Genomic DNA, 12,737 nt, shown 5'->3' with positions numbered 1-12,737 from the left:
GCTACTGGATCTAGTTTCTTGCTAAGATAGGTTATTGGCCTTTCCCAAGGCCTCAGAGTCCGAGTCAAAACTCCTTCAGTTACCCCTGTCTTTCCTTCCATATACAAGTGGAAGGGCTTTGTAATGTCTGGGATAGCCAATGCTGGGGCACTCAGTAAGGCTGTTTGTAATTCCTGAAATGCTCCTTCTGCCTCAGCTGCCCACTCTACCATAGTGAGTCCTCCCTTAGCCAATTCATAGAGAGGTTGCACCATCTCCGTGAACCACGGTATCCACAGCCTGCTGTAGCCCACTGTCCCAAGAAACTCCCTTGCAGAGATCAAAGCCTAAATAAGTGGCATGGCTCTGACAGAGCTGTTTTCATTGCTGACACCTGTGATACCCTTTTCCCTGCAGAGTCTGTAAGAGAGCTCTTGTCCTCCGCCAGCATGACCCATAGTCCTCAGTGGCTATTTCTACTATTCCCACTAACTCAGTCAGATTCTTCCTTTTAATTCCTTCAATTTTCTAAAGTTTCCTATTTATATCTGGGGCTGACTGACTGGCAAAAGCAAGATCGTTTATACACAAGTTATCATGCAACTTCTCTGAAGTTTACCTTAAGCTGTCTAGCTTAGGTAAATAAACATTTAAGAACAATCTAATCTAGAATTTAACACCCATAAAGGCATGTTATTAAAACAGAATTTTTCTCTAAAATAACCCTCATTTCCAGAGATAGCCAAATCAGGACTAATTCATTTGAAAAACAAGTCCAGTTTTAACAAACTTGGCCTAATTATTTACATAAGCTCAGCAAGAACAATAAGTAATCATATAGATCTTTTAGAATCTGCTTTGCTGGAACTTTTTATAAGGAATCTCTAGGTTGAACTTTTAGTAAACTCTCCGGGCCGGAAGCCAAGCCATGTAGTTCCTATCAGACATGCCTGCAATACCTGTCGATGGGGCAAATTACTCTTCCTGAGGTCCTGCCCCTGCGAGGGAGTGACATTCTTTACTCACCTGGTAAGGCTGCTGGGAACTCTGTAAGCAAGGCATGAGGCCAACGGTTCTAAAGGGCTTTACGGCTCCAAGTTTTATAAAGTCAACCTTAATTCCTTTAAACTGTCTGGTCATATCTGAGTCTTTTAAATATGACATTACAGTCAAAGCCTTGGTAAAATACCAGTTTCTAATGGTGTCCTGTTACAAGGAGAACAGATTCTTATTGAACTTATGCAAATGACTGTCAAGGAAGAAAGAACATTTACTGAGACCTTTTGGTTTCAGAGGGTTCAGATAGAAAAGTTGAATGCCTTGATTCATCATCTAGTCCCATGTTACTAATTCTGGTTTAGTCCGAATGCAGCCCTCACTTCTGTAAATTCTTACCCATTTCAGTTCCCAGGATTTTAACATATCAAAGACCTGTATTTGTCCTTAAAGTCTTCCCATATGAATTAAATTTAAGGCAGAATTCATCTTACAAGAGAATTAAAACAATTACAAATGACAAAAACTCAGAATAGATATGGTTAAATATCAAGTGATGACTCTTATCAAAACATTAAACTCTAGGAAATGTATAGAACCTCTAGAGTAGCTACAGCATTTACCCAAATCTAACCCAAGGTTTATCATTGGTTTAGCAGTACTCCCTAAGTAACTTAGCATATCAAGGAAGCCTTATGAGCCCCAGAGATCTCATTTACAACTCTGGGCAGGCAAAGAGAAAACCCTTTACATTTCAATTAACTGAAGAAAACTTTGCCCTTTTAAACAGAGGAAACCAGATTTTCTATACCAGTGTCTTTCCTTTCTTTTTTTTAAGCGTGCAGTCTTAAGATAGGAGTTTTCTGGGTTTCCCTCCCATCGTGAATGATGTCTTAGACAAAGGGAGGGGGATCTTTCAGATGCTGTCCTGCTTGCGTCCCTTGCGAGAACTTAGGAGCATCTTAGCTAAGGTCTGTCCGTATAAACCCCGGACCAGGCTACTCCGTGGAGTAGATGACTGTTATGCCATATGACGCCCCGCAAGACTCAGGGTGCAGCCCACTCAGACTCCGTAGCCAAAGCAGTGGAGCCATACAGACACATTCACACAGTCAGGCACTCTTCAGATTCAAATAGGTTGGACACCTCCCCTCTGGGTATCCCTGGCTAATGGGAGGCTCCCCTTCCATTCTTTAGGAATGGATCTAGCTCAGACAGTGGCCCCGGGCCTGTTTTTCTTTCTTTCTTATTCAAACAGGATCAAGCATCTGTTTTTTTCTTTTTCACATATCTCCTACTTTTTTACATACAGAGTTGCTTCCCTTATTTCGATCAGCCTTAGTTGCACTTAGCAGAATTTTGTATTCTTAGAAATACCTTAACCTCTACTGAAGACTGTTGGGTCCATGATCAAAGGAGCAAGACTGATACAAAGCAAAGGTCAAGCAAAGCTTTATTTCATGCCAAACATCGAGAATCAAACTGACTGGCCAGGGTCATCTCTTGCAAAGAGATGACCCTTACCAGCCTCACAGACTAACTTTTATAGAGTAAAGGCCATGTGGTTGAGCCTGGCCACACACAGGTGGCCAGTTGAATTACAATTTACCCTATAGTAGTTATTTGAACTAGTCTATCACTCTGGTCAGAATTGGCGCCCAAAAGGCAGGGCTCACATTCTTGGGTGGTTAGGGAGGTATTTTCCTGATTGGATGTCTCCACCTGGCTTGGCTCATCCTTGTGTTCTGGGCTCTGTTACCTCCCCCTGACCTGACGCGTCCTGGTATATGGGCCCTGTTACCAGGGGCTGGTCAGTCATATTTTTCTTGTTTCCCAGACTTGTTTCTAAGTAAGTTCCTCTGGGGGGGCAGGGTCAATCTAAGTTTACTTCATAAACAACAAAATGGCTCGCTCTGGCTAAGTAGGCCCTTACATAGACTAAATATAAACCAATTGTGAACTGTTACAACAGAATTCGGTTAAGCACAAAAGATGTTTACCAACAGATTTCAAAAGCACAAACCTATTCCAGCAACCAGCGCTCTAGCATTTTATCCTATTTGGTTTAAAGTTTCAGGTGAGCAAAGATTTTGAAAGCTACTGAAAGATCCCCCCGGGGCTCCAAGCACCCCGGAATGGACCCCTTTTTAGGAGGAGACCCCCGGACCCAAAAACCAAGCCGAGTCCGCTGATCAGATGCAAACAGCACGAGGTTTATTGAGTAGACACAGGTACCTGCGGGCGGTCAAGTCTTAGGAGGACTCTCGCGCGCCAGCCCTTTGTTCAGGGCCTTTTTATGGGGTACAGGGAAGCGAAAACATACGTACAGAAGCAGAAACATAGTTACAAAATTTTCATTGGCTGGTTTGAATATAAGGCATACTCGGTGTTTGTAGATTGGCTTTGAAGGACCCCAGCGAGCGAAGAGAAAGGTGGGGAGGGGGAGTGAGGAGGGGGAGTTGGACCTTATTACTCAGCAGAGAAACATCCTGCCTACGTGACTAGGTCCACATACTTAGGCGACCCCCCCCTTGCCTACGTGACTATCTGCGCGTTACAAGCCGTGCGCAGCAAGTGTACCTATCTCCCCCGCAACATGCCGTTGCCCCCCCCTAACTCCAGGGCTGTGCTGGGATAAGGGAGGATTGTCCAAGTAGGGGGAAGGGAAGAGGGGTCTCTTCATTCCCCCATTTTCTTTTTGGCCTGAGTAAAACCTTTTACTTTATTAGGGGCCAGTCTCTCGCTGCCCTACTGCATGATATTGTTGGGTTAATACCATGGTTTGGACAAGCGACAATCTATCTTTTATAAATTGGGTTAACCTGTTAATGATGCATGGCCCAAATGTTAGAATTAACATTAGGAGTATTATAGGTCCTATTAAGGAGGTTATTAGGGAAGTAAACCAGGGTGAACGATTCCAAACCCCTTCATACCAAGACTGTTGGGATTCAAAGTCTCTCTTACGCTTATCTAGCCTTTCCTTCAATTTGTCTAGAGTTTCTGTTACTACTCCAGTCTGGTCAGCAAAAAAACAGCATTCTTCTCTAAGAGCAGCACATAGGCCACCCTCTTTTAGGAACAGTAGGTCTAAGCCTCTTCTGTTTTGTAGCACCACTTCTGACAGGGAGGTTAGGGATTCCTTGAGGGCTCGAACTGACTGTTCTAAGGCCCTAAGATCTTCATTCATAGCATGATGTAGAAGTAGGTATTGGTCTGTTCGGACCAGGGCGGCTGCCCCAGTACCAACCCCGGCTGCAATGCCTCCTACTCCCAGTAACGTAGCCAGGGTGATTAGGGTGACAGGTTCACGCCTTACTCGGCGAAGATCACTCCATTCATGATAGCTAAGAACCAATTCATCTGAGTGGTAGGTTATTCGAGGCCATAGTTGAACTAACACACAATAGTCAGTAGTCTGGTTTAAGGCAGCAGTAGATACACAAGGGGTTAAGCCTGTGCTACATGCCCAATAGGTTCCATTGGGTGGGATCAAATAATAGGAGCCAGCCCATATTTTATGGGTCGAATTACAAAGTGTTTTTTTAACATAGTGAGGCGGGGTGCCTATACATAGTCCCGCTCCTGAAACTTGTGAGAGGGTTAGGCTATGATCTTGTCCATAGCATATAGCGCTGGGGACAGTGGAGTTAGTATAGTTGGCAGAGAGGGCTATGCCCTCATAGTATGGAGGGCTTGGGTTAAGACATAGCCAGCAATTGTTTGCTCTTTCAGGACTGGAAAGATTAAGTGCCTGATAGGCCCCTTTCACTAGGTTGATAAGCCTGTCTCCTGTTCCGAGTATTTCCGGGGCCTTTTTGGTTTGTATAGCTGTGGGAGTTGCGGAGGTTAAAAGTGGTGTTGGTCTTGGTGTTGGCCTTAATCTTTGGGGAGGCCTTTGAGGTGGTGAGGCGAGAACTGGATTGGGTCCTATGGCGGCCCTTGGGGTTTCTATAAGAAGTTTTATGGTGAACGTTAGGCCGTCATCATAACGTTCTTTATAGAGTCTGAGGCCCCAGGTATATCCCTTTACCCAATTAAGTTGTTTCTTTCCTGCTTCGGTGAAGGCTATTTCAAGTGGGTGACACCATTGATTGTGACAGGCTGGGTTTTGTGTCCATTTGGGGCTGCTCCTGGCGTGAGAATAATTTGCCCTTACGGTGATATAGTCCCAACCTGAGGTGGGCTTCCAATAAGTGTCACCAGTGGTTTCGCAGCCCCAATTGTGACAGAAAAAGTGGGATGCCCCCCTGCATGAGGTCCACTCTCTGGGTCTGTGAAACCCGGGGCATACATAGAAGGTGAGTGTCCTTAACATACTTCGCTGACTCCAGTCCCCACAGCCTCCCCAAGGATCCAACCCGAGTCGTCCCCGTGGGGACGGTTGTGAAGGCGGCTTCTGTAGGTCAAAGTAATTTTCTATATCCCAGTTGGCTGGAGCTCCCATGGCTAACTTACAAATGTCAGGGTATAAGTTAGGCCACCAAGTGAATGGGGCATGCTGCTGAGAGGTGTTCCAAATTATTTGTCCTGTTTGCGACAGGACTTGCCAGGTGAGCTGTTTTACATGGTGAGGGGACCCATGGGAACTCGGAATGCCTATAACAAGAATAGTCAGTGTTATGATCGCACGAGTCTTATCTTTAGCGGATTTTGAGTGCGTTGAACTCGCCATCCCTCCTTGAGATCGGGTGTTTCCGAGTCGTCTGGTCCCAGATGGGCTGGTTTCACATGAGAGGCGTGGATCCAGGCCGCGATGCCGTCGACTTTTAGCGCCGTCGGGGTGGTTAGGAGTACAGTGTAGGGTCCCTTCCATCGGGGTTCAAGGCTCTTGATCTGATGCCTGCGGACCCAGACGAGGTCGCCGATCTGGAATTGATGTGGCACAGTAGGATTTTTTAGCTGTTCCCTGTAAGCTGCAGCCAGTGGCTTCCAGACTTCTCTCTGAACGATCTGGAGTGCCTGGAGGTGAGCTTGTAGGGTAGCACGATCAGCAAAAGAAGAAACATAAGAATCAATAGGATTGAAAAGGTTTACAATAGGGGGTGGGGCCCCATACAATATTTCAAAAGGAGTTAATCCTAGGGGCCCGGGGGTATTCCTGGCCCTATATAGGGCCAGGGGCAGGAGGAGGACCCAGTCTCTAGAACCAGTTGCAAGCGTTAATTTAGTCAAAGTCTCCTTGATTGTTCTATTCATTCTTTCTACTTGTCCTGAGCTCTGGGGTCTATATGCACAATGCAATTTCCAATTAATCCCCAATAACTTGGCCACTTTCTGACTTACCTGGGAGACGAAGGCTGGACCATTGTCGGTGCCTAATATCTGGGGCATTCCATACCTGGGGAAGATTTCTTCAAGTAGTTTCTTGGTGACCACATTCGAAGTCTCGTGCTTGGTGGGGAAGGCTTCTACCCATCCTGAAAAAGTGTCTACGAAAACTAATAAATATCTATAGCCATAGAGTCCAGGTTTTATTTCCGTGAAGTCGATTTCCCAGTGAACACCAGGGCGATGTCCTCGAATGCGCACTCCAGGGGCAGCATAGGTTTTTCTGGTATTTACTTGTGCACAGACTAAGCAATTTTTAATTATGGATCGCAACGCCTTGTCTTGGTTTAGTAACAAGTACGGTTGGTGCTCATTATTTAGGAGGGTTTTCATTTTGTTTTCGCTCAGATGGGTCAGTGAGTGCAAAGATTGGACTATATGGTGAGAATACAGAGTGGGCATAACAATTTTTTCGTCCATGGTATACACCCCTTCTTTTGGGTCCCATGTAGCCCCCATTTTCTTTAGCAGCTCCTGATCCTCAGAACTGTATTCCATAGGTTTAATATTTTCTTGTGGGGGCCATGTGCTCAGGGTAAGAATGGGCCCGGTCTCTTTTTCCCCTAGGGCAGCTTCCTTAGCAGCTTGATCTGCCAGTCGGTTTCCCCTTGCCACTGGGCTATTATCCTTTTGGTGACTCGGGCAATGCATAATGCTCAACTTTTGGGGCAGGAACAAAGCTTTGAGCAGAGCCAATATTTCAGGTTTATTTTTAATTTCTTTTCCTTCGGAGGTGAGGAGCCCTCTCCTCCGATAGATTTCACCATGTACATGGGCCGTAGCAAAGGCATAGCGACTGTCGGTATAAACGTTCAGTTTCTTACCTTCTGCCATCTGTAGAGCCTGAGTCAGGGCGATGAGCTCTGCCCGCTGAGCTGATGTCCCAGGGGATAGCATCTTGGACCAGATCACCTCTGTCTCATTAGTTATTGCAGCTCCGGCTCTTCGCTCGCCATTGTGCAGGAAGCTACTGCCATCTGTATACCAGGTGTAGTCCGCTCCCTTGAGGGGCTGGTCCGTCAGATCCTTTCGGGTGCCATGGACCTCAGCTAGGATCTGGAGGCAATCATGTGTTTCCGTAACCTCGGGTAAGGGGAGTAGGGTGGCAGGGTTGAGCGCCACCACGGGTCCGAACTGTACACGATCAGTGTCCAGAAGCATGGCCTGATAATGAGTCAGGCGAGCATTGGAAAGCCACCTGTCTGGGGGTTGCTTGACCAAAGCTTCGACCGCATGGGGGGCCAAGATGGTTAGTGATTGGCCCAAAGTTAGTTTGCCCGCGTCCTTGACTAGGATGGCGATGGCAGCCACCATCCGCAGACAGGGTGGCCAACCAGTGGCCACAGGGTCTAGCTTTTTTGACAGGTAGGCCACTGGGCGCTTCCAAGGCCCTAGCCTTTGGGTTAGTACTCCCTTGGCATAGCCCTGTTTTTCATCTACGAACAGTTCGAAGGCCTTAGTCACATCTGGGAGTCCCAGGGCTGGGGATTCTAATAAGGCCTTTTTGATGTCGGAAAAGGCCCGTTGCTGCTCCTCGCCCCAGTGGAACTGAGCCCCCTGCTTAGTGAGGGAGTATAAAGGGGCTGCCATTTCCGCAAACCCAGGGATCCATAGGCGGCAAAATCCAGCAGTTCCCAGGAATTCCCTTAGGTGGCGTGGGGTGGTAGGTGTGGGAATGCGGAGAATAGTCTGCTTTCGTGCCTCAGTGAGCCATCTCTGTCCTTCTCTCAGCTGATATCCCAAGTAGGTGACTTGTTTTTGGCATATTTGGGCCTTTTTGGCTGAGGCCCGATACCCTAATTGTCCCAGTGCCTGTAAGAGGGCTTTAGTGCCGTTCAGGCAGTTTTCCTTGGAGTTAGCAGCCAAGAGGAGGTCATCGACATACTGAAGAAGTACCAGGGAAGGATGCTGCACCCGGAAATCAGCTAAGTCTCTGTGCAGCGCCTCATCAAACAGAGTGGGACTGTTCTTGAAACCCTGGGGAAGCCGGGTCCAAGTTAACTGTCCTGAGAGCCCTAGATCTGGGTCCCTCCACTCAAAGGCGAAGAGTGGCTGGCTCACTGGATGTAGCCTTAAACAGAAAAAGGCATCCTTTAAATCTAGCACCGTATACCATTCATGGGAAGGGGGCAGGGTGCTCAGTAGATTATATGGGTTGGGCACAGAGGGATGTATGTCCTCAACTCTTTTGTTGACTTCTCTTAGATCCTGTACTGGCCGGTAATCTCCTGTGCCAGGTTTTTTTACTGGTAAGAGAGGTGTATTCCAAGGTGACCGGCAGGGAATTAGGATTCCTTGATCAAGAAGCCTCTTAATATGGGGCCTTATGCCTTGGCGGGCTTCATGTGACATTGGATACTGCTTTATTGACACTGGGGTGGCTGTTGCCTTAAGTTGGATTAAGAGAGGGGGCTGTTGACGAGCCATCCCCATGCCCCCCGTTTCCGCCCAGGCCATAGGGAATTCTCTCAGCCAAGCTTCATTTTGGACCTCTGGGGTCTGTTCAGGTTCATATAGTCTATATTCCTCCTCCAAATGGAGGGTCAAGACCTGTAAGGGTCCTCCATTGGGGCCTGTTATTGCCGCCCCTTCTGGGTTGAAGTGGATTTGGGCCTTTAGTTTGGTTAGAAGGTCTCTCCCCAGTAACGGGTAGGGGCAATCGGGTACGTGTAGAAATGAATGCGTCACCTTACCGGTAGCCAGCTGGACCCTGCGTTCCGTGGTCCATCGATAGTTCTTTCCTCCAGTTGCTCCTTGTACCCAAGCAGTTTGGTTGCTAAGTGGTCCTAGAGTCTGGGTTAGGACTGAATGCTGGGCCCCGGTGTCGACTAGGAAGGTAACTGGCTGCCCCCCGACGCTTAAAGTTATCCTGGGCTCAGGGGGGGGCTCCTGGCCCTGACTTCCCTAGTCTTCCAACGTCAGTAGGGAAGTCAATGGTTTGGGCGTCAAGGGTCCTCTGAGATTCTTGGGGTTCCTGGGACACTCTCGGGCCCAGTGTCCTCTTTCCTTGCAATAGGCACATTGGTCTCTGTCTAATTTGGTCCTTCTTCGTTCTCGCTCTCCCATCCTGACTCCCTCTCTGTTCTGTCCCTGAGTAACTACGGTGGCCAATACCTTAGTCAATTCCTTGCTCCGCTTTTTATCTCTCTCATCCTGTGCCTCTTTCATTCTTAACCATATTCTCTCCTCTTTCTCTTCCGGAGTTTCTCTTTTATTGAACACCTTTTCTGCCTCTTTTAATAAGTCAGAAAGTGTATACCCTTGTAGCCCTTCTAATCTCTGTAATTTGCCCCTAATATCAGGGCTTGACTGCCAGATAAAGGACATTGATACACTAGTTGCTTGCCCTTCATCATCAGGGTCATACGGGGTGTACATCCTATAAGCCTCCTTAAGTCTCTCTAGAAAGGCAGAAGGTGTCTCTTCCTTTCCCTGTATTACTTGCTTAACCTGAGCCAAATTAGTGGGCCGCCTTGCGGCTGCTCGGAGACCCGCTATGAGCAACTGGCGATAGAGATGAAGGTGCTCCCTACCTGCAGAAGTGGCGAAGTCCCAGTTAGGGCGGGTTAAGGGAAAAGCTATGTCGATCTCATTAGGCAACTGGGTTGGTCGCCCGTCATCGCCCGGTACGTTCTTTCGGGCTTCCAGAAGAACTCTCTGCTTTTCCTCCGAGGTCAGCAGAGTCTGCAACAGCTGTTGACAATCATCCCAAGTGGGTTGATGGGTAACTAGAATAGATTCAATCAAGTTAGTCAGGGTGGCGGGGTCCTTAGAGAAGGGAGGGTTATGTTGCTTCCAGTTATAGAGATCAGAAGCAGTAAAGGGCCAGTACTGTGGCCGACCGTTAGGACCTTCCCTCAAGGGGAAAGCTTGGGAGACTTGACTTGGTGGCTGTGCACGTCGGTCCCTGAGTCGCCCCGCAATGGGTGACGCCAGGGAACTAGGCTTTCGCTCTTCTGTTGTGGCCTCCGGGTAGGGAGGGGGTTCTTCTGTTAACAGGTCGATAAGAGGGGACTCAGTGTCTGGAGGCAAAACGGGAGCAGACTGAACAGTCTTGGGAGCAGGCTGAACAGGCTTGGGAGCAGGCTGAACAGGCTTGGGAAGTTTTGGGGATTTATCCTGGAGTGGGGTAAGGGCAGGGTAAAGAGAAGAGGAAGTGGGAGTAGGTGGAGGAGGGGTGGGTTGCGCAGTCTCCCTGGAGGGCGTGGTTTGGGGGTGGGACAGTTGCTCTTTTAGGGGAGGCGGCGCAGTGGGGGTGATAGGGGAGGAGCAGGGTTTGGGAAGGAGAACAAAGGGCTGGACCCAGAGTGGGGGGTCTGAAACCAGAGCCCTCCAGGTGACGATGTAGGGCACCTGATCGGGATGCCCATGGGGTCCAGGGCTGAAAACTTTGGCTTCCACCTGAGAAATAATATCAAGGTTAAAAGTGCCATCGCGTGGCCATCCCACATTGAAAGTGGGCCACTCGGAGGAACAAAGGGTGACCCATTTCTTTTTCCGTATTTCCACCGATTGGTTGTTTGCCCGGTCTCGGACGTCGCTCCAGTGGCTTAGGGTCAGACTTAAAGGAGTAGTCACTGTCTGTCCCATAATTTCAAGAACAAAAAGAGTTATTATCACAGAGACAAAGACTAGACTCAGACACAGAACAAACAAACGCGCTGCGCGATTTTGGCGCCAAACTGAAAGCAAAAACTCAAGCGGAGATTCAGGGGGTCCGGATTCCCCCTCTCCAACTAAGGCCGTGTATCCCTCCGATACTGGCCGAGCTCCAAATGCCCCGCTGCCCCGGGGCATAGATGTCCCGAAGGACTCAAATGTCCCGCCCGGCGGGACTACAAACGCCTCTGGAACGTCTTCCAGGGCTGTGAGGGAGAAGTCCGAGCCCGTCAGCTCCTTCTGGCCCTCACCAAATACAAATGGATCCGATCGAACCCCAAACCAAAACCAAACGCGTGCGCGAAATTACAAGTAACAGATCCAGACACCACTACAGACACAACGCGAAATCACAAGTAACAGGTCTAACTATAACCACAAACACAACGAATATAGCGCTGGCCAGCTTACCTCCTGACAGTGGGTCGGTGGTCCCTGGGTGGGGGTCTCACATCCCGGGCGAGCCCCCAATGAAAGATCCCCCCGGGGCTCCAAGCACCCCGGAATGGACCCCTTTTTAGGAGGAGACCCCCGGACCCAAAAACCAAGCCGAGTCCGCTGATCAGATGCAAACAGCACGAGGTTTATTGAGTAGACACAGGTACCTGCGGGCGGTCAAGTCTTAGGAGGACTCTCGCGCGCCAGCCCTTTGTTCAGGGCCTTTTTATGGGGTACGGGGAAGCGAAAACATACGTACAGAAGCAGAAACATAGTTACAAAGTTTTCATTGGCTGGTTTGAATATAAGGCATACTCGGTGTTTGTAGATTGGCTTTGAAGGACCCCAGCGAGCGAAGAGAAAGGTGGGGAGGGGGAGTGAGGAGGGGGAGTTGGACCTTATTACTCAGCAGAGAAACATCCTGCCTACGTGACTAGGTCCACATACTTAGGCGACCCCCCCCTTGCCTATGTGACTATCTGCGCGTTACAAGCCGTGCGCAGCAAGTGTACCTATCTCCCCCGCAACATGCCGTTGCCCCCCCCCTAACTCCAGGGCTGTGCTGGGATAAGGGAGGATTGTCCAAGTAGGGGGAAGGGAAGAGGGGTCTCTTCACTACTTTAACAATTACCCATTAAAACTTTGAGGGGCACCTGGGTGGCTCAGTGGGTTAAGCCTCTGCCTTTGGCCCAGGTCATGATCTCAGGTTCCTGGGATCCAGCCCCGCATTGGGCTCTCTGCTCAGCAGGGAGCCTGCTCCCCTCCCCCCCCCCGCTTGCCTGTCTGCCTGCTTGCGAATTCTCTCTCTCTCTCTCTGTGTCAAATAAATAAATAAAATCTTTAAAAAAAAAACAAACTTTGAGACAACTGTAAGGACCTATTTTACTGTCCCTGCTCCCCTCCCCCAGGGGACTTAAAAACAAGTCCCAGAAACCAGCTCCAGGTGTGAAGGCCAAGAAAAACAAGACTGTACCCACCTCGAGTCTAGCCCTGACATAAGTACAGCCATCTTGGCAAAGCAAAAGCTGGCACCTTAAACTGTAAGAGTGGGTTAGCATAAGAATGGTCGTCCTGAATTCTGGAAGCCATTTTACTGAGCGTCCCTAACCAGCCCACACTGCGCAGGTAACTTGAGATAAGAGAAAGTAGCTAAAACCTGGAAAAACAACTTAATCATATACCACCAGGGTGGTTAGGTGGTGGTGCCACAGGGACCAAATGTTAGAGAAAAACAAATAGTTAGCTTGCAGAGATCACAATCCTGCAAGACAAAGAGTCTCCCTTGGTTTGCAAATGTCCTGGTGATTTACAACAGAAAGGGCTATCTCTTCAAT

General features: G+C 48.7%; 2 protein-coding genes across 3 annotated transcripts in view; one reads left to right on the top strand and one right to left on the bottom strand.

The window, feature by feature from the left end:
* KLF8 (Kruppel like factor 8) overlaps positions 1-12,737 on the top strand; it is a 256,081-nt gene that overhangs the window by 26,694 nt on the left and 216,650 nt on the right. The gene's annotated exons all lie outside the window — the stretch shown is intronic.
* On the bottom strand, positions 9,208-11,116 carry LOC122896377 (bromodomain-containing protein 4-like). The gene has a single exon (XM_044234515.1). The coding sequence runs from the start codon at positions 11,101-11,103 to the stop codon at positions 9,211-9,213; it is 1,893 nt and encodes a 630-aa protein (XP_044090450.1). The 5' UTR covers positions 11,104-11,116; the 3' UTR covers positions 9,208-9,210.

The sequence above is a fragment of the Neovison vison genome, chromosome X (assembly GCF_020171115.1).
Source record: "Neovison vison isolate M4711 chromosome X, ASM_NN_V1, whole genome shotgun sequence".
Classification (NCBI taxonomy): domain Eukaryota; kingdom Metazoa; phylum Chordata; class Mammalia; order Carnivora; family Mustelidae; genus Neogale; species Neogale vison.
The sequence above is the reverse complement of the archived record's forward strand: the minus strand, read 5'-3'. Positions and strand labels throughout refer to the sequence as shown.